Consider the following 21249-nt stretch of genomic DNA (forward strand, 5'->3'; position numbering starts at 1 on the left):
CAAATACTGATCGAGAGCATGTTGAGTTGGGTGATTCAGTTTCCCACCTTGCTGCACTTGGAGTTGATGATGATTATTAGCAGTGAACCACGAGGACGCGTCCCCCCCCTTTTTGGGCGCATCCCCCCGTCAGAAACGTCTCGGGGACGGGGGGACGGGGACGCGACATCCCCCGCCGTCCCGCCACCGCCACCCAAACCCCGCCGAGATGCGGAGACGTCCCCACATCTCCCAGGGAGACGTGGAGACGTGGAGACGTCTCCTTGGGAGACGTTTGGGCGTCTCCCAAAGAGACATGGAGACGCCTCCACGTCTCCTTGGGAGACATTTGGGCGTCTCCCCGTCCTTCAAGAGACGTGCAGACGTCTCTCCAAGGACGGGGAGACGCCCAGACGTCTCCTGTCGCCCCCACTTATATGCAATGTTTAAAATTAAAATTTTAAAAAAAAGTGAGTTTTTAAGTTTTTGGAGGGTTGAGGGGTAACTCTAATTGGACGTGGGCCAATAGAAAAATAACACCCGACGCCTTTAGAAAATAATAAAAGTATTTTTGGCCTCGTGGGGCGCTGCCCCTCGACCCCACCCTGTATCGCGACAGGGAACGCGCAAGGGGCGCTGCCCCCAAACCCCCGTTGAAAAATATAGGGGGAAACCGCGCCGATAGAAGTAGGGAAAATCTAACCTCCGAGTTTGATTAGGCTCCATATAACAACACAACTTAGAAATCTTGGTATTTAGATTTAGTATTTCAAATTTCCTATAGTCTCATTTCAAATGTAATTCTTACACTGTAATACTGTCATACATCTTTTCAAAACTAGTTTTTCAAGTACTATATGTATATGTACAAGTATATGAGCACCACCACCTCGCCACCCCCCCCGCCGCCGTCCCCCCCGCCGTCCCCAAATTTAGGCCCTTGGTCCCCCCGTCCCGGAAACGCGTCCCCCCAGTCCCCCCGTCCCCCCATCCCCAACGCCCATGGAACACTGATTATTAGCCACCTAGTGATCATGAAATTGAGAATGCTAGCACTGCTGCCAATGCTAGAGAGGGTAGCATTATTTGTGGTTCTTCTAATTTACCACAGCATATGAAGGATGATGATATTTTTTATGACCCATATGATGTTTGATCAGTGATGGCTGATTGTTGACACTTGACATTATTATTTTTGATACTTGAACTAAAACATTAATATGATGGTGTATTTTGCTATGTTATGTGAACTAAAACTTTAATATATACCATTCTAGTCAAGTTTTGACTATTAATATGGTAGTGTATTTTGCTATGTTATTTGACTATTCTCATAGTGGTGTATTTTGAACTAAATTACTGCTGCATATATGTATATATTTTTTATTTTTATATGTTTTTGTACGGACGAACCCAACCCCACAAAATTTTTTTGCCTAAACCTGTGCGAACTGAACCCTCGAAACTAAACCCGAGCCCAAACCAGAACCGGCAACCTAGACCATAATATTTCATATTTTCTATTGTCCTTGCCTATGTCCATGGCCATAGAGATAACCTATTGGTATTTATCTTACAAATGCAAAAGCTTCAACAAAGGCTTCATGACCTTAAAATTCGAAAATACAACTTTAATTAATAATAATACTATTTCTAAACACAAATTAAAAATTTATGAATTGAATTGAGCATCAGTTCTACACTCTTGGTGAACTCGTCATCAATTACCTATGTTGCCCAAAGTTTCCAAGAGAGGAACGGCAAGGGACATGATGATGAATTTGGGGGACAGCAAGGGACATCAAAGGGGGCAGCTATAATAAAATAGGGAAATTTCAAATATTTATATGATAACATTAATAAAGAATTCATCATATACATTAGAGATCCTTAATACACAATATTTCTGTTCAATTCAAAGTTCACATAAGAATACATAGCTTTTTTCTTAACACCGATGAACCACTTAATTGCTTCATAATTCACTATCAATATGCCAATGATTTTAAAAAATAGTACACAACTTACAACAAAATGCTGAAAGGCTGCAAGTTCCAATTTCAACTGCAATATAAAAATATACAAAACAATGAAAGTTTCATTTTATTTCCTCTTTATTTAGGGAGAGTTGGTGTGTGGGGGTTGGTAGCATGTGAAGTCAGTTTTATTTATCTAGAAAAGAACAGATAAATTATCCACAAATAAATTCAAATCAAGACTAGAACACAATCACAATAGATTTTCATTAATTGCTTTGGAGCACACAATTACATTGACCCATTAAGGCTGGGTAATGCACTGAAATGTACATAAGGAAAATGCTAACACTAGACCTCTACCAGTCCTCCAAGGAACTAGAATACTATATTTACAAAGATGATTACAAAGAATAACAAATTTTAAATAATCAAAAGAGAAGGGAATAGATGTTGTATCTTGTGATGTCTCCTTTTAAACGCACACAAATAGCTACTTCACTGAACTGAAAGAATTAACAAAAGATGATTACAAAGAACATCAACTTTTAAATAATCAAAAGAGAAGGGAATAGATGTGCCATCCTGTGATATGCCTTTTAAACACACACAAATAGCTACTATACTGAACTGAAAGTATGAATTTATGTTTCCTTATTTTTAAAATTTCTGAATAATGATAAAATTGAAACATGGCTGAAACGGTAACACTAATTTTCGATGGACGAAATCATATATCTTCCATTTTAGTACATGTCAAAATGAAGTTACAAATAATCAAATTTCTTGACAACGCCTTGTTAATATCACCTTCATGGACTGTATTCAAATCTAGTCAAATTTCATAAACAGCTAATGACACATAAGTGACTGGAAAAATAACGTGATAAGAGAGAAATTTCTTTTTTCGGGACTTTCTTTTTAACGGTGTTTTTATATGGGGACAGCCAATTGTCTCTAGTACAATTAGGGGATGTCATATACGTCCCTCCCTTTCTCCTGTCCACTCTTCTTTTCTGAGACATCCCAAGTTTCCAGGATGTCACCTGTGTTTTTCAAAAATTGGGGATAACCTTGGAATGTCACTAAAACGTTTTGAAAACAGGGACACCCCAAAAAATTTTGGGGACGAATCCCAAGTTTCCCTGTCAAATACTATATGTATGGCTTTTCCCCCTTCTACACTTATATAATATGGCACTCAAACAACCACATGTTAACAAACGGATACCTAGGAGAAAGTAGTGGCCCTACAATGCTTTGCAATGTGATGAACTTTATAGTGAGCCATGTGACCCTTGACTGCATAAGCTCCACTCCTTTGGTGTGCTCTCTCATCAGCCTAAATACCCAAATGTGTTTGTTGATAAATTTTGTGTTGTTTCTTACACCTTCAACCATACTTTTGACCCATAGAAATTTCCCAATGTCAACAAACATTAGATCCATGCAATAGACAGAACAACAGCTCCAAAAAATGATGGGAAGCATCCCTTGAAAAACTGTCCCTATGGTTCAATTACAACATGAATTACAATTTCCACCCTCACCTCTTGTACCACCAGCTCTAAAAAATCAAATAAATTCTCTGCGGTTTAAACTTCATGCAAGGTGTCTATAAAGTTTTTAAAAAAACACTAGAAAGTTATTCAAGTTTTAATCTTGCCATCTTTACCAATAAGATAAAAATTAAAATGTCTCAACATTTTTTTCTGTCATTTTTTTTTATGTTTATGCCATTATCCAATTATTTTATATGGCTTCCTCAAGCAAAGGCCCACTAAAATCATTGGGGTTTGGTGTCTTAAGACTTGTATTGGCAAGAACGGAAGCATCCCAATATGGACCGCTTGACACATTGAATGGTTTACTATTATAGTACCAAAACTTGCAACCATCCTTGACTCAAGTGCTTCTCTTGATCCCAAGAGGTACCTTTAAACAAAGTTTGTGCAACAGGACATTCTAAGGACACGGAAGATTTAAATCCCTTCAGTGTGAATGGAGAAATGTTGAATCCATAACTCAATGAAAGAGTCTCCCATTAAATAGAAAATGGCTTCCCTCATCTTCCTCCCTTCAGTTTCCTTCTCATAGCTGGATGGTAGGGCACTGATTTTTCAATTTCAGTTGCTGCTCCACTTGGTCACACAACTTAACACTTGGCCAGCAATTCAAGCAGAGTGGTATTTAAGGCAACTGATGCCTTCTATCATATTTAACTTACAGCAATTAAGGTCGTTGTGCCATTGACAACACTTGGTGTGCAATCTTGGCATTGGAAATATAAAAACAGACAACATAAGAAATGGGGTTTTGAAGAAGGAAAAAAGAATAGAAAACCTCAGAAAATACCTATCAAACCACACTCAAACCATAAATAAATACTTCCAATTGTCTCACAAACACTTCATGCAGCTTAGCTTAGATTTGACAGGCTAAGAAAAAGGATAATTACAAAAGCACAAACTTTTGAAACAAATTTAACAAAAAATGGCAATTTACTGGGATCTTCACACAAGACCCTTGCTCTGTTTTCTGTTAAGTCAGTTTGAAGCTCAAGCACGGAGTAAATTTAATAAAAAATTGATGTTTGGCTCAACAAACTGCCAATGTGTTCACCCATCTGATAGACTTAAAGTATTTCTGAGTCCCAGCAAGTAGATGACAGCTTTTTAACTATGAAAGTAGGTGCTGAATCATCCCTCAATTTGCACTTGCTTTTTAAGAAATAAATAATCAATTTTTTGTCTTCCCACTTTCAAAGAACAGGTTCATTTTTAAAAGTGGTTTCAATTTTTCTCAGAGTGACCCTGGGACGCATCCCTGAGTTTTTTTTTCAGGCGTCCCCATTCCGGGGACGTCCCAAGGACAGGGGGCACCTAGGGAACTTCCCTATAAATTCTGCATATTGACAGTGAATATTGACAATTAATTCTGTAAGCAATTTGACTTTGACAATCAATTTAACACAAATTTAGCATAAGAACTCTGCTGGTTCTTATATGCTAAGGTTCTATAATGTATATGTGCATGTTTTACCCATGTTTTCACATGAATATTTAAAATTTTCCTATATATTTTAATTCTCCCTATTTTTATATAGCCATACCCTTTGCCGTCCCCTAGCCATCTCCAAATTGGCAAAAAAAAATAGCCGTCCTGGAAACTCAGCCCTCCGTCCCCTGCCGTCCCCATTCTGGAAACTCGTGGTAACATAGATTTTTTCTTTAAATACATTTCCGCAATTGCATATGCTATGGAATGACCAAGCCTAGGGTGGCCCTAGACCATACTTTATCACAAACATGCATATGGTGAATTGGCGTTTACTTATAGCATAGCGGGGTTTATTGGCCCATGCCAGCAACAAGGGTTTCCTTGTAGCTAGCAGTTGAGGCTCGGGCATGTCTAATATGACCACCCAGATTGCACAAAACCTGAAATTAAAACCAATGCACTTAGCATGGACATAAGATATTATGCCTGCTCTTCACTGATACAGGCACCAAACTCATGCACTGTTATGTAAATGGTTTATGTATAGTTTTAACATTTATGCATAGTTAGTTGATGGCTAGTACATAGCTAATGTCAAATAAAGCTAGAGATGAGGACGGAGCATGTGCCCACTTTGGGACTAAACCCCATCAACCCAGATTGTCATTGTTATGGATGGCTTAGCTTTAATAATTCTCACATTTTCTACAAAATGTTCAAATGAATTGGGAAGAACCGTCAAGAGCCCATACAAATGTGATAGTGGAAATCTGGGATAGATCCACAGGTTAACAAGTATCAGATATGGTGTGACAAGGAACATGTGAATCTATCCACAGGAATGGAGCTCTCATGGAAGTTCTAGGATTGTTCTCATTCTTTTACAAATGTTTTGGTCAGTAGGAAACATAATTTCCAACTTGTGCATCAAATAACCTTCTTTCTGACTGCAGTTGCAATTCTCACATTGACCTGATCTACAGGATATGTTTTCTAATGTATGATTTCCGAGATTTCAATCATGGAACAATAACCTAAAGATAAAGATAGAAAAAAGTAACAATGCAATACATTCCGGATGAATAAAATGAATTTTCGTCTTCAACATCCAGTGTATAGTCTGCAAAGAGTTGCCAACAAATTAGCATCTACAAATTTGTAAGTAATTAAATTTCCTAATCAAATCCACGGCAATGCCTCCTGAGAGAGATGAAGCATCTACATTATTGTTCTTGGGTAAATCACCCCTCACTAGACTGATCTACAAACTTAATATACGAGGATGTCCTAATAAGTTCTGTGTAGTCTTGTTCATCCATGTAGGTCTTTGAAGTCACCTACTCAGAGACTATATCTTATTGTCTTGCAGTCCTAATTGAGTAACCATAGAGTACATAGATCTCGGGATATTTAAACATTGTTTAAGCACCAGGCTTACATAAGTGGTGGGCAACAGAATGAAGTACAACATAAACAATTGGTCCAAAGGTTATCCTAAATAACACTAATAATGACCACTGACCAGTTGAACTTGATTTTCAACATACATCTTAGCAATCTCATTGAAAAGTGTATATTTATTTCAATTCTGTGAAAGTAAATCTCAAATGCCTATATCATTTTGTATTATTTAAAGCATAAAATTATCTGATCAACCTTTAATTAACACGCAGAGTACTAATTGTACTAAATATATTTAACACTAATACTTACAAGACAAGATGAACAAGAAATGATACAATTACCTTATTTTTTAAAATAATGATTTTGTTTTTGAAATTTCTATTCAACTTCACTTGCTACCAGAATAAGGAAAACCAACCTTAAACAAAGGATTGCTTATGAATTTGAACCATGGAAAGAATTAACTAAAATTATATAGTCTTGAGTTGCCAAAAAGCTAACAATGCTTTTGAAATTACCTTGGACTACGATGCAACCAGCTGCATGATCCCAAATCTTTTCACGATAGCCTGGATGTGGAAAGCGAAGATATATTGCTCCATCACCCCTTGCCATTGCTCCATATTTTGCCTGACTGTCTAATCTGACTGGGGGTGCTTTAACCCCTAGTATCTATGTCAAGGACATTTTGACAGAAGCAATAACATTAGACTACAAAATATAATGTTGATGGTTTATATGAGAAATTCAACCGTAATAGTGAAATAACCACCTTTGCTATAGCAGCTGATAAGTCATGCCTGGAATGTTTTTGCTCATATGACTCAAAAAAAGATGCTTCTTCAGGATTTTCAACAGCACTTACATATACCTATGCAGAAGCAGATCAATTCAAAAAATACCCATGAACATTTTGACAGAACTTAACAGAAACATCAACTCTGTTAATGCAATCAATCCAGTTAAAAGATTCCTCTAGGAAAGACTGTTCATAATTTACAGTTCTCCACAGCATTGAGTACAATACACAAACAATAATTTTTACTAATATTGAGCTGATAAGTGGATAGATTCTGCACCCTTTTGGGTTGTATAGAACCATCCAATGATTGCATTGAAGTGCCCGCTCCTTTTGTTGCAGAAAAAATACAACCAATTTGATCGATCGAGGGCTTAACACTGGTGCTAACTGATGTGCAAGGCAAATTTGGGCAGCCTACAACACCCAAAACAACTTTACCCTCATCCAACAACCCCAAGGCTATGGCATATTGATCTCCTCTAAGAAACCTGTAAAATAAATTCACATTGATTATATTTATACCACTTACAGACACAGTAGCAGGAAAAATGGGGTTGACAAAAGATAACAAGCACTTCACATAATACAACAATGCACACAAAATTGATACAAGAAATGCAGAATAATTGAAAGCATCATTGGAAGTAAATTATAATACTGATAATGTGTAAGGACTATAAGCTAGACATCAAAAAACTGGGTACTCGCACGTTGAATAAAACAAACTAATCAAGGCCACGGTCATCTCATATAAGTAGAAACATATTTTCCTGGGCAAAAAGAAAAAATGGACACTAAAAAGACTAGTGTAATGTCCCCATTTTTCCTGTGATTACTCAGTTGCATCGTTTTGCCTATTAGCCATCCCGCAAGCAAATTCACAGTGTAGGGGGATGATTGATTAGCCAAAGGGGACAAATACTTAGACAAATTTTGTTTTGGTGAGCCATTAATAATAAAACTTTATAATTTTATGTTATAAAGTTACTTTTTCTAGATTTAGAAAACGTTAATTAAAAAGTGACTTAATAAGTTACTTTATGTTTTAATAAGTAACTTTATTATAAAGTTGCCTTGTTCGCCCCCTATGTGAATAAAACATGTTTACAAGGTGGGCAATTAATCATGATGAAATAACCCTCTTGCTGGGAGTACCTCTTAAGAAAAGAAGATTCTTTTGGAATCTTAAAAAGATGCCATGGAAGAGTTCGATTAGGGTTGGAGGCTATCATATTTTTGTTTTGGCACTCTTTCTTGGTATTCTTGGATTATTTTTCTTCATCAACATAGTTGGAGCAAGTCTGCAATTTCAGATCTGCACATAATTAAAGGGATTTGGGAACAAAATCTCCCATATCTTCACAGGTTGGACGTAGCCTCTACCTAGTTGGCACAATTTTCAGTATATCAGCACCTTGAGAAGCTATTTCAGGTCATCTAAGGACCAAATTGTGAGGTTATTCAGCGAAGACAGTAAGAAGAATGTATGGACAGCAATTCTGATCCAATTGGAGGTTACTTACAGTGATCTCACCACTCTTAAATGCTAGCTGTACAATTCCAAGGCCAACCGTACCATTGTTTCTTGCTTGGGATTCACAAAAATTAAATTGGAGGGTTTACATCTGGTTTTTTATTGCAAATTTCATTGTCAGCATTAGGAATAAAGAATAGAATCATTCTTTCAGGATTATGATGACCTTGGAGAGAGATATGAGCAAATCAGTGAGGAAAATTGACCAATTTCAGTGAAGTCTCCTGGGGGCCTGAAGGAAACAGCAGCAGTTTGATCTATCTGTGCAAGATTTGTTTTTGATAATTATTATTTAAGAGAATAAAACTCATTGGAGCTGTTGGTGCACTTTGGAAGCTCTTGTGGCACATTTTTATTCAATAAGGTCAATTATGAAGCCTCCAGGCAAGGCGTTGGACCACTGGTAGGCCAAATTTGGCTATTTAATGTTGAAATTCTTTAATTCCTTGCAATTGTTAGTTGCTGTTAATAAATCAATAATTCTGAAAATTAGTTTCAGTTGATGTCAATTGTTCTTGCTTGCATTTCCAATTTGCATTATTCATTCTATCTCCTAAAACCCCAAAAAACACATCAAACTCAAACCTCTGCAATTAAAACTCCGAGTTACAATACGCTGGTCAAAGTTTGGTACTGAGACACAACAAATCAAATTGTGCCAATATTTCAGTTGGTATCTTTCAATGGTATCAGAGAATAATCCTGCCAGCCTATGGGGTGGTAATTGCATTTGGTGTGATTGGATTTGGCTTTCAGTTGGACAATAAAAAGAATCATCATGACAAGGTTATGTAAAAATAAACAAGCAAGGAGGGAAATTGATCAAACACCTTCAAAGAGTTCAAGACACTCTAGAGGTACAACTACATCTAAAAGTACAAGGAGGAGGCCCCCTGTTAAAGCATTCAATGATACAGTCATAAGCAACTATCATAAGTATTGCTCCCTTCCAAAACAGATATAGGAAATGCTTACCTTCACCCAATTTATGGGTATTCTGGATGAAGCTGAAGATGCTATTCATATCAGCTGCAAAGAAAAGGAGAAGAACCGATTGACTCATTCCATAAATGAGGTTTGTAAAAATCTCTATGAGGAATTTGATGAACATGCTACAAGGGATGAAGTGGTACCTATGAATGTTGAAAACATGTCACAAAGGTATGGCAACCATTTTGATTTTTATGGCAGCAGTCCTTCATATGAACACAATGATAATTCAAAGGTCATGGCACATGAGGAGGAAATTGTAGGAGGGATTCCTACAGTTGGCACGCAATATATGAGTGTTAAACAAGAGGGATGCAAGGGGAAAACAAGCCATAGAAGCCCTGATTTTTATGACAGCAGTCTTACTATTGAGCATAATCATGATTTAGATGCTTTGGTACATGAGGATGATGGTTGTGAGGGGTTATCTAATGCAAACACTCATTGTTTGGGTGTTACTGATGCTTTTGATATTGAAGATACATGTCATAATGAGCCTGATTTTTCAAATCAGACCTTAGAAGATGGGAACAAAACAGAAAATGTGCCTAATGGTGATGGTTCTCAGGAGAGTTTGACGGATGTGTGTGAGTCTATCTTGATAGGGGAGGTGTATGTTGAACTTGGCAAATCAGCAGCCTCTAGCATGTCATTCGAGCCACCCCACAAGGTTCATAACAGCAGTACACTTGATGAGGATATGTGCGAAGTTGGTAGCACACTAGAGGGTGTTTACCAAACGGATAGTGATGGTGACTCAGCCTCATACCATAGTACAAATGACAAACCAGGAAAATTGTATGGGGGTGATGAGTTTCATAATCCTCATAATTTGGTAGGGCAACTGAAGGTGAACAAAGGCATGATTACTTCAGCCTTAGAACACTTTGATGTTGTTCAGCAGTTGGTGGCACATTGTTTGTGGACACCAGGTACATATGAGCACCGTGATGGTGGACTTTCCCTTGCAGAATTTCAGGCACTGAGGGAAGCAATTGGGGTAATGAAAAGAAATTATCTACAATTATTACCATATAGAGATCATCTTCTCATGCTCGATGGAATCTATCATGATGCTTTAGAGGGAAAGGAAGAGGAGGTTGATGAGCTCACATATGAGCTTGAGGTCGCCATGGACTCCTTGAAGAACACTCAGACAGCCCTTCAAGAGTCCCAGTTTCAGATTGATGAACTTACCGTGGAGTTGAGGTTAGCACAGTATTCACCATCCACAGGTATAGTTCCGATTCCTATGACATATACTATGATGAGTATACGCCCACTGGTAGCAGTAGTGAGCACATGGAGGATGTGGCTACATCCATTACATCGACTAGAGCAGATGACATATATGGGATGAGTGCTTTAGTAGAGAGCAGCAGAGGGTCATCTGTTGCATCGGGTGATTCTGAGGATAGCCCTATTGTCGTGGTACATGATGATTTTGGCAATGTCTCCTATTTGAGGATTGGGATCACTCCTTTTGACTCAATGGGTATTGAGGGTCACGTGTTGCCAAATGCAAAATATGTAGTGGATCAGCTTCATGATGCTAGTAGTGGTCCTATTTATGTCTCTCTTAGTGGAGTTGTTACCCTAGAGAGGACTTTGTTGAGTAGGTATGACATACATACTCCATTGGTCAGTTTATCATCCAATTCTCTTGACATAGCAATGATGTTCTTGCTGATCAGTGACTCCATGATCTTCGACACCTTATGGACAGGTAGTTATCCAAGCCGAAGTCATATACCCTTCCCAAGTTTGGCATTGCTTACATCAGTGTTTGAACATGAGATTATTGAGGGGTATTCCTCTTGGGTATTCTTTGATAGGTATTGGTTGGATGACCAGTTTGCGATCATTCATGTTGCTGGTCAGAGTTATTACAGTGAGATAGGATAGCCATTGGCGTTGGGATTTGAGCATGCGGAATATCACACCCGCATAGTTTTGATGTCCTACATACACAGATGGTTTTGTGCTAGTGATGGTGATGAGATGATACTCTTCTTCTACATCACATATACTAGGATATATATATTTATGTGGGACCCGGGTATTGATGTGTTTGGTACATCGCTTCACATAGACTTCCATATGTTGCGTCATGGTTTGAGATGTTTGATCAATTTTGCCCGAATGGAGCAGATCAAAGAAACATTAATCGTTTGGGGAATTAATCGGCAAAACAAAAGTATAAGATTTTTTGAAAAAATCGTATTTACAAAAAAACGTAAAAAATTGCAGAAAAACAATCAAAAACTACTTTTTTTTTAATATTTAAGGGCATTTCCATAGCATAGAGATATTGTAGGCAAATAAAATAGACACTTCAACACATGAATTGTAGAAAATAGATTTTCGTTGTTTATATTCATATCGCTAATTACATTGCAAAAAAACATACCATAACATAAATAATATCTAGATGGTGATAGATGTCAAAATGTCGATTACAATATAGTTTGTGACTTTGTACAAAGTCAACCTATAAACTAAGTACAAAATAAAATCAATTATAGACAATGACATGTATGAAAATTTTATACTATAGTTAAATTTATACTGTTAAATTTATACATTTATAATGTATTTCACAGTATGTAAATTGTGAATGTGTCAAACATACACAATTTATATACTGTGAAATAAAAATAAAAAAATTAACTACAATATAAAATTTTCATAATACATTAACTGTGAAATACATTATAAATGCAAAATAAAATTTTCATAGTATAATGTATTATAAGTTATCAAACTTTAACTATGAAATACATTATAAATGCAAAATAAAATAAAATTACAATATCGAACATTCACAGTTAATACTGTGAAATACATTATAATTGCAAAAAGTTAACTTATAAATTTATACATTTATAATGTATTTCACAATATTAACTTCTTGCATTACATTCACAGTTTATATACTGTGAAATAAATAAATAAAAATTTCGCAGTTCGTATTCTTGAAAATAAAAAATATTATCATTGCATTAAAAAGAATTAAAATTGCATTTTAATAATATATTTATTAATACCGTAAATAGCAAAACAAAAGTATAAGATCAACCGTAAATTTACTAGTCACAAGACCACGAAGCCTGACGCAATAGTAGGTGAGGTTCTTTAGACGACACGAAGACCTTAGGGAGAGGAAGGGCGCGGCAGGGGTAAGCTTCTTTCTAGTCACCAACATTCATTATCGTATTCTTTGTCATGCTGATCACTAAAATTCGAATCTTAACCTCGAGGATTTGGCTCTGCAGCTCGCGCAATCAACCAGTCAAGAAAGACACGAAATATAGCGAAAAAACACGCTTGTTCGCGCCCCTTTTTTTTTCACGAAATTAGGGTTTTTCGTTTTTTCGCACTGCGCTATTGATTATCAGCAATTTAATCGAGCGATTGAATCTCGTTTTAATCGGGAAAAAGTGGTTGAAAATCGTTTGGGGTGGTCAACGATTTTTGGGGGAATTAATCGGCTCAACATCCGATTCCCGATTAATCAGGAATAATCGGGATTTATTCCCGATCGTTGTTTCTTTGGAGCAGATAGTTGTATGGTCGGGAGTCAAGGCTTGCATGCAATGGCTGAGCATGTTTTTTATTCTCTCACACCAGAGAGTATCAAGTTCCAAGATTGTTGCTATGGACTTCTTTGTGATGCTTGGGCAGTATGTATTTACTTTAATGTTCAGAGGGGTATAGCATATGCATGATGGATCTTTGCCGAGATTATCCTGGAATCCTAGCATTGACATGTATAGTACATTCATCCACTGGACCTATGATGAGTGGTTACATCGCGGGGGTACTGATGTTGATATCAGAGTGGCGCAGCGGTTGGATGGTGTTGCATATCTCACACTGTTATGGGATCCGGATGTTGGCTTGTTGGGTACTTTGTTCCTCATGCATCACTGCCTGTTATTGCATAACATTCATGTTAGACTAGAACAGCAGGAACATTTAGTATTTTATGTATGGCTTGTATGGGATGGTGGTCGTACATGGAGGCATTGCTTGTGGACAAGTAATCTCCAGGAAGGGAGGTCTGTAATGTCTGCATTTTTCCTGTGATCACTCAGTTGCATAGTTTTGCTTGTTAGCCATCTCCACAGGCAAATTCACGATGTAGGGGGATGATTGATTAGCCAAAGGGGACAAATACTTAGAAAAATTTTGCTTTGGTGAGCCATTAATAATAGAACTTTATAATTTTACGATATAAAGTTACTTTTTCTAAATTTAGAAAAAGTTAATTAAAAAGTGACTTAATAAGTTACTTTATGTTTTAATAAGTTACTTTATATTTTAATAAGTAACTTTATTATAAAGTTGCCATGTTTACCCCCTAGGTGAATAAAACATGTTTAATAGGTGGGCAATTAATCATGATGAAATAACCCTCTTGCTGGGCGTACCTCTTAAGAAAAGAAGATTCTTTTGGAATCTTAAAAAGATGTCATGGAAGAATTTGATCAGGGTTGGAGACTATTATATTTTGTTTTTGTTTTGGCATTCATTCTTGGTATTCTTGGATTATTTTTCTTCATTGACATAGTGGGAGCAAGTCTGCAATTTCAGATCTGCACATAATTACAGGGATTTGGGAACGAAATCTCCCATATCTTCACAGGTTGGACATAGCCCCTACCTAGTTGGCACAATTTTCAATATATCAGCACCTTGAGAAGCTATTTCAGGTCATCTAAGGACCAAATTGTGAGGTTATTCAGCTAAGACAGTAAGAAGAATGTATGGACAGCAATTCTGATCCAATTGGAGGTTACTTACAGCAATCTCACCACTCTTAAATGCTAGCCGTACCATTGTTTTTGCCTGGGATTCACAAAATATAAATTGGATGGTTTACATCTGGTTTTTTTGTGCAAATTTCATTGTCAGCATTAGGAATAAAGAATAAAATCATTCTTTCAGGATTGTGATGACCTTGGAGAGAAATATGAGCAAATCAATGGGGAAAATTGACCAATTTCAGTGAAATAAACTGGGGGCCTGAAGGAAACAGCAACAGTTTGATCTATCTATGCAAGATTTGTTTTTGATAATTATTATTTAAGAGAATAAAACTCATTGGAGCTGTTGGTGCACTTTGGAAGCTCTTGTGGCACATTTTTATTCAATAAGGTCAATTATGAAGCCTCCAGGCAAGGCGTTGGACCACTGGTAGGCCAAATTTGACTATTTAATGTTGAAATTCTTTAGTTCCTTGCACTTGTTAGTTGCTGTTAATAAATCAGTTATTCTGAAAATTAGTTTCAGTTGATGTCAATTGTTCTTGCTTGCATTTCCAATTTGCATGATTCATTATATCTCCTAAAACCTACGTTACCCGAGTACGCGTCCCCGTCCTGAAAACCCCCGTCCCAATCCCGGGGATGTTTCGGGGACTTGGGGACGGCCAAGGGACATTTCCCCCCATCCCCAAATTGTCATGCATTTTGAGGGGACGTCCCCAAAACGGGGGGACACCTGCCCTAGCTCTGGGGGACGTCCATACGTCCCGAGGACGGCTAGAAGTCCCCCATATCTGAGGCCAATAAAAAATATTAAAAATAAAAAAGTTGTATTTTCAAAAAAAAATTAAATTTTCTAATATAGGCCCCTTATTAATTCAAATTGTTATTAAAAATAAAAAAAATTAAAAGATAACATTAATTAAATTTTAAATTTATTAATTTAATTCATAATTTTATATCAAACGTTTAAAATTAATTCATATTATAAATATAAAAAATTAAATTGATTGGTTGGGATTCCATTGGATGAGGTGGACGTAGACCATGACAGTGGGAGAAACTCAGAGGACTCTGGTTTTGATGCAATGTTAGGAGATGCAGTTTAGGGTCAGCATTATGCTTTGCTTTTTAGTATTTAGTTTTACTTAGTAGTATTTTGATTTTCATATTGTAATTGACAATGAAACTATATGGTAGCAGTGTAGGCTTTGGGCATTTTGACATTTTGTATGTTATTTCTTTAATATCTATTATGATATGCATATTGACAATGTGAATGAGTTGAAATTCTGATTTATGAATGCATAATTGCATATTGTCTATTGAGTATTAACAATGTTGTATGTTCAGAATTTACATTCTAAAATGTTTTCAACTTTTCATAGTATCATACACATGCTATATCCATGTTTTCATATGAATAGAATGTATATATGCATGCTTTATCCATGTTTTCATATGAATATAATGTATATATGCATGCTTTATCCATGTTTTCATATGAACATTTAGAATTTTCCTATATATTTTGTATTTTTCCTATATTTTATATAGCCATCCCCTTTGCCGTCCCCCGCCGTCCCGGAAACACGTCCCGCCGTCCCCTGTCGTCCCCGTCCCGGAAACTCAAGGTAACGTAGCCTAAAACCCAAAAAAAAACACATCAAACTCAAACCTCTGCAATTAAAACTTCGAGTTACAATACACTAGTCAAAGTTTGGTACTGAGACACAACAAATCAGATTGTGCCAATATCTCAGTTGGCATCTTTCAACTAGAAGGAAGCAAGTGAAAAGTAGACAATCTATGGAAGACCATGATGAACGAAGTACAAACATCAACTACGTCACTTAAAAATTCTAATGAAAACAAACTACCACCATATCTCAAAAGCAAATTATAACTCCATTGTTACATTCTTGTGACATACCCCTTTGTACCATCAATGGGATCCAAAACCCAGTGCCGACCATGAGGCCCTCCTTCAGATTTACCTTTATCAATGGCTTCAAGTATGTCATCTATAGTCAATGGAGAAATATTATAAGTACCATCAAGAGAAATTGTTTGGTTTACAAGTTCTGTGATGCGTTGTGCCACATCATGTGCATCAGTCTTCCGTAAATCTCCTGAATCCTGAAAGAAATATACATTTTTTACATGTGCAATTTTCAAAATAATGTACTTCAATTGCATGCTGACAAAAGCAAAGCCCGTTATATTGTGTACCTTCAAAGTATTAATTCAAGAATTTCACATCATTACAAAGTCAAACAGAGAAAGACATGTTTTGAACTTATGCATATGTCAAATAGCCTTACCTCTTCTGCAACCATGGAAAAGGATCCTGGGGGAAGTTCTCTTTCAAGTACGAAACTAATCACAGCCTGAGAACCTGAATATGTCAGAAAATAATCTGAATAATTTAATTTATAAGAAAGAAAGCTATTGAATAAATATAAAACATTTCCTTGGTAAAAGATGATAAAACGAAACTACAATTGTTTCAAAATACAGAATACTCTCAGACAGTCCCCATAAAACATCAGGGAAAATGTATGCACAATAGAAACACATTTCTTCCTTGAATACAAACAAAGAAATGCAATGAATATTTCAATGTGACTCTTGCACGTACTAAAACTCAACTAAGGAAAGTAATAGCTATGATACTTTAGCCTACAAATATAAGATGGTCGTATAAGAAAACACATATTTGAAATGTCATGATAAAAATCTTGCAATGTAGTGCATGAGGCAGTGGCCTGTTGCTAAGAGTGTGTTACTCCATTGGGGATAACCCAAATTCAATCCCCTCCAAGCCACATGTAATGTAAGTGATCACATACCTTCTGCAGAAACTAAAAAGGGAGCTGCCAATATTCAAACTATGATAATCTTGCTAAGTAATTAGTGAAAAATTATGATCTAGCTAATTTACAAACCTACAAATTCTCATTTATCTATGATTATCATATAATAAACATCAGCAGAACTCAGGGATGACCCTGCAGTGCAACGACAACGTTGCAAGTGGTGTTGATACCACGTTCTCAACATGTTGATATGCCGAACCAAACCTCGCTTCCTCATCCTGTGTGTTTGCAGGTGCTTGACCAAAGGATCAATGCATGTGATGGATGACGACTGATGGTGGTTGGAGGAAAGCAGGCACTTGGACAGATGTAATGCTGACATGGACATTTCTGTTGCATCATTCAATCCCCTCTCAGCTGCATTGGATGGTCCCCCCACGACGGTGGAGTTCCTCATGACTCTTGCCTCAGTCGTGGAAGCCAGGTCATTCCCTATGGCAGGCATTAATAGATCTAGGCTGCTCAAGTTTATGGTATGATAAGGCAGTAATTTTGGAGCGATTGGGAGTCTGAACCAGAGAGATAAGGTGATAGGAGGGCAGAGTGACAAGGTGACCGGAGAGATAAGATGCCATAGCTGGAGAGATAAGGTGACAACGAGGAATGGAGTGATAGGATGCCCAGAGATATAAGGAGCTATAGCTAGAGAGATGAGGTTATGGGAGTAATGATAAGGAGTGATAAGGTGAGTCAAAGATTTGAAGAGATAAGGAGAATAGGAGAAACATAGCACAGATATCAGCAAGAGACAAATCTAAGAGGTGTTAATGCCTCAGCAGACCAAAAAATCACCATGGGGATGGGGTGCCCCAATGCAACGCTACTGGTTCACAACTCCAATCAAAAGCGATTACGAACCGAAAAAAAAAACATCAGCAGAACTCAACAGACAGAAACATATGTAAATTTATCTTAAATATAAAATTAATTTTGCATGAAATTTTGTTAGTAGATAAATTACGCTGAATTTTCACAAGGAAAATGGACGTCTAAACAAATTTCTCCCAAGACCATGTTAAAAAACCAAACATTGTCAACTTTTGTTTTTCGCTAGTATTAGCATTTTAATTTGCCTTTTCCAAGACAACACAAAATGTAACAGCGCATGAATAAAAGCTCTCTTCAAGTTATAGGGAGAAGCTCTCTGTGGAACTAAACAAACCCTAGTTTCACAACTCCAATCAAAAGCAATTACCAACCGAAAAAAAAAACATCAGCAGAACTCAACAGACAGAAACATATGTAAATTTATCTTAAATATAAAATTAATTTTGCATGAAATTTTGTTAGTAGATAAATTACACTGAATTTTCACAAGGAAAATGGACGTCTAAACAAATTTCTCCCAAGACCATGTTAAAAAACCAAACATTGTCAACTTTTGTTTTTCGCTAGTATTAGCATTTTAATTTGCCTTTTCCAAGACAACACAAAATGTAACAGCGCGTGAATAAAAGCTCTCTTCAAGTTATAGGGAGAAGCTCTCTGTGGAACTAAACAAACCCTAGACAGTAAGCTATAGATAAAAAGTACATTTAATAAAATCAACACTATGCACAATTACTTCTAATGGGGTTGCAATAAAGAAAGAAATCAAACTAACTTCTGCCTATCTTTTTGTATTAGCTACAAGCACAAGATTGGTAACAACTCTTCTCACAAGCAAGATATTACAGATTTTATGAATGAAAATGGCAAATTTGTAATGTCCCCTTTTTGGGATTACCCTAAATTTAGCCCTAGAATCACAAGTTTAATAAAATAATAAAACTTAACATAGAATCAGATTTTTACGAGTAAAATATCTTCAACAAGATATAACCTACAATCATGTTAGACAAGTACTGAAAGTATAATTCATAGAGCAATTATTTTAGTTAGTGTTAGATAGCTTATATTCATAGCTATTTTAACTCTAGGTAAAGTACACAATATCTGTAATGCATAATTGGAGTTCAATCATAATAGGGCTTGGATGAGAAACATGCTAGGGTGCCCGAAGCTGTCCCCACACTAAGCCTAAGAGCAGAGATACCATCCCTCTTGGCCCCATGTGGCAATCTGCCATCCATATGAGGTGGTGTGCTTAGTGGGTAAAACAAGGAAGTAAAACTATTGCCTAAAAGAAAAACTAGTAAGTGTTATTTCACAAGATATTGAAAGGAATAAATTTTGCCAAAAACAACACAGTCCTAAGAATCAAAAAGCTATGTTGCATATAAATCTACAACCTAGTAGACAAATAAGATCATTACAAAGCTTGATGGTATAATCCATTTTCAACTCAATCAATGAAATTACACCCCCAATAATTATAAGCATAGAAATAATAAATTCAGCAGCATAACCACATATCAAGTATTACTGAAAAATCCGGCCTGTTATTAGGCCTTCGTGGGTGCATCCATTACTGCACAAGACAGAGGAAGTGGACTCGATCATAAACATCAACTTTGATGGGGCTCCAAGGGAAACCTTGCCCCATCAAGGGCAGGATGTGTTGCTCGAGATTGGACGGGGAACGTTCTGGCACTAGAGCTCAAAAGCTTGTGAACGAGACAAACAACAAAGCGAAAGCGAAGGCAACACTGCTTGCCATAAACTTTGTGAGCAAATTGTCAATATCAAAGTTGCATCTAGAAGGGGATTCTCAGATAATAGTAAATGTGATCATCAAGGGCAAATTGAAGAGCAATGAATACAATTGAGAGCCGAAGGACAGAGTTTATTCATTGAATTGAAGGCAGTGAGGTTTTCCATACCACCAAAGCGTGTGAGAGGATTTTATGGAGGCAAAAATGTTGAAAGAGACATCATTTTAAGTGATAGCTGGTATTGGTGGTTGGACATAGCAAAGGCAAAATGGAAGGGAACTTCACATTAAGAACAAAGAAGCAACAATTGGCTCTTCTAAGAAGAACCATAGATGACCGTCTGAAAATCATTTTCCAGTTTGATGATCCAATGTTTTTTCAAGTTATAAAAATTATGTTGGAAAAGGAATACATGGCTTCCAAATACAGGTATAGAACAAATGTGGATGTTTCCTCGCTATTCTTAGCATAGTGTTTAAGGCTTGGCGGAAAGAAGACACGCGCTGGATAATGAATTTGGTTGTTAAGGAAAAGTGATGTCATGGGCTGAACGCGTTGATTGCCATCTTTGTTCTTGGAGATGGCTCCATGTGGCTGAGTTTACTCTGCCCCTTCGTCCATTGCTTCTTTGGAGAGCCAGCAATGACAAGGAAGATAGAAGAGCGGAAGCGCAAATAGGAAGGAACTTCATCAAAGAATACTTGAGGGACAGAGAGAGAAACAGTTGGAGAACAACTTTGGGCAGGCATCGGTCAAGAAGAAGCTGAAATTCAGCAAGGGAGACTACTGGGAGGAGAGGACGAAGATGGCAGAAAATAACAATTAAGAACAGTAGGCTTGTTGTTCAATTTTGCTAAGCAAACTATAAATAACTTTCGTACATTTTGTTTACAGACATAAAAGTAGAAAGGTGGGGTTTCATAGCGTAGGCCGATGCAAATCTGGTAGTATGGGGATTTTTGGATTGGTAGTTTTATGCAGACTATTATTATTAGACTTATTTCCGTAACTGTATATTTTTTGCTTTACTATTAAATTATTAATATTAATATAAAAAACATATTTCACCGATCAAAAAAAAAAATCCATTATTGAAAAAACTTGCTCCAAGCACTTATAAGCTTATAAATATCAATTCTTTGAAGATAGGATAAAAATTAATTTATCCTATACATAGTTGTCTTTACACAACATGCTAAAATCTACAGAAAAGACTCGAAAGAAAAAACTTTAAAGCATAAAAATACCCTAAACAAAGATGAAATAAATGAAAAGCGCACAAAATGCTGAGGTGGGGTGAATCAGTATTTCACCTTTTAACA

At 36.7% G+C, this 21249-nt stretch overlaps 1 protein-coding gene across 1 annotated transcript in view; it reads right to left on the bottom strand.

Annotated features, from left to right (window-relative positions):
- The window catches only part of LOC131065124 (SAL1 phosphatase), a 78790-nt gene that overhangs the window by 8782 nt on the left and 48759 nt on the right, over nucleotides 1–21249 (bottom strand). The window contains exons 3-7 of the mRNA XM_057999541.2: nucleotides 16779–16852; nucleotides 16388–16593; nucleotides 7439–7649; nucleotides 7132–7230; nucleotides 6878–7031 (exon numbers count right to left, since the gene is read on the bottom strand). Of these exons, the coding sequence (XP_057855524.2) occupies nucleotides 6878–7031; nucleotides 7132–7230; nucleotides 7439–7649; nucleotides 16388–16593; nucleotides 16779–16852 (744 nt within the window). The remainder of the gene's footprint in view (nucleotides 1–6877; nucleotides 7032–7131; nucleotides 7231–7438; nucleotides 7650–16387; nucleotides 16594–16778; nucleotides 16853–21249) is intronic.

Source organism: Cryptomeria japonica, chromosome 11, assembly GCF_030272615.1.
Source record: "Cryptomeria japonica chromosome 11, Sugi_1.0, whole genome shotgun sequence".
In the NCBI taxonomy this organism is placed as follows: Eukaryota; Viridiplantae; Streptophyta; class Pinopsida; order Cupressales; family Cupressaceae; genus Cryptomeria; species Cryptomeria japonica.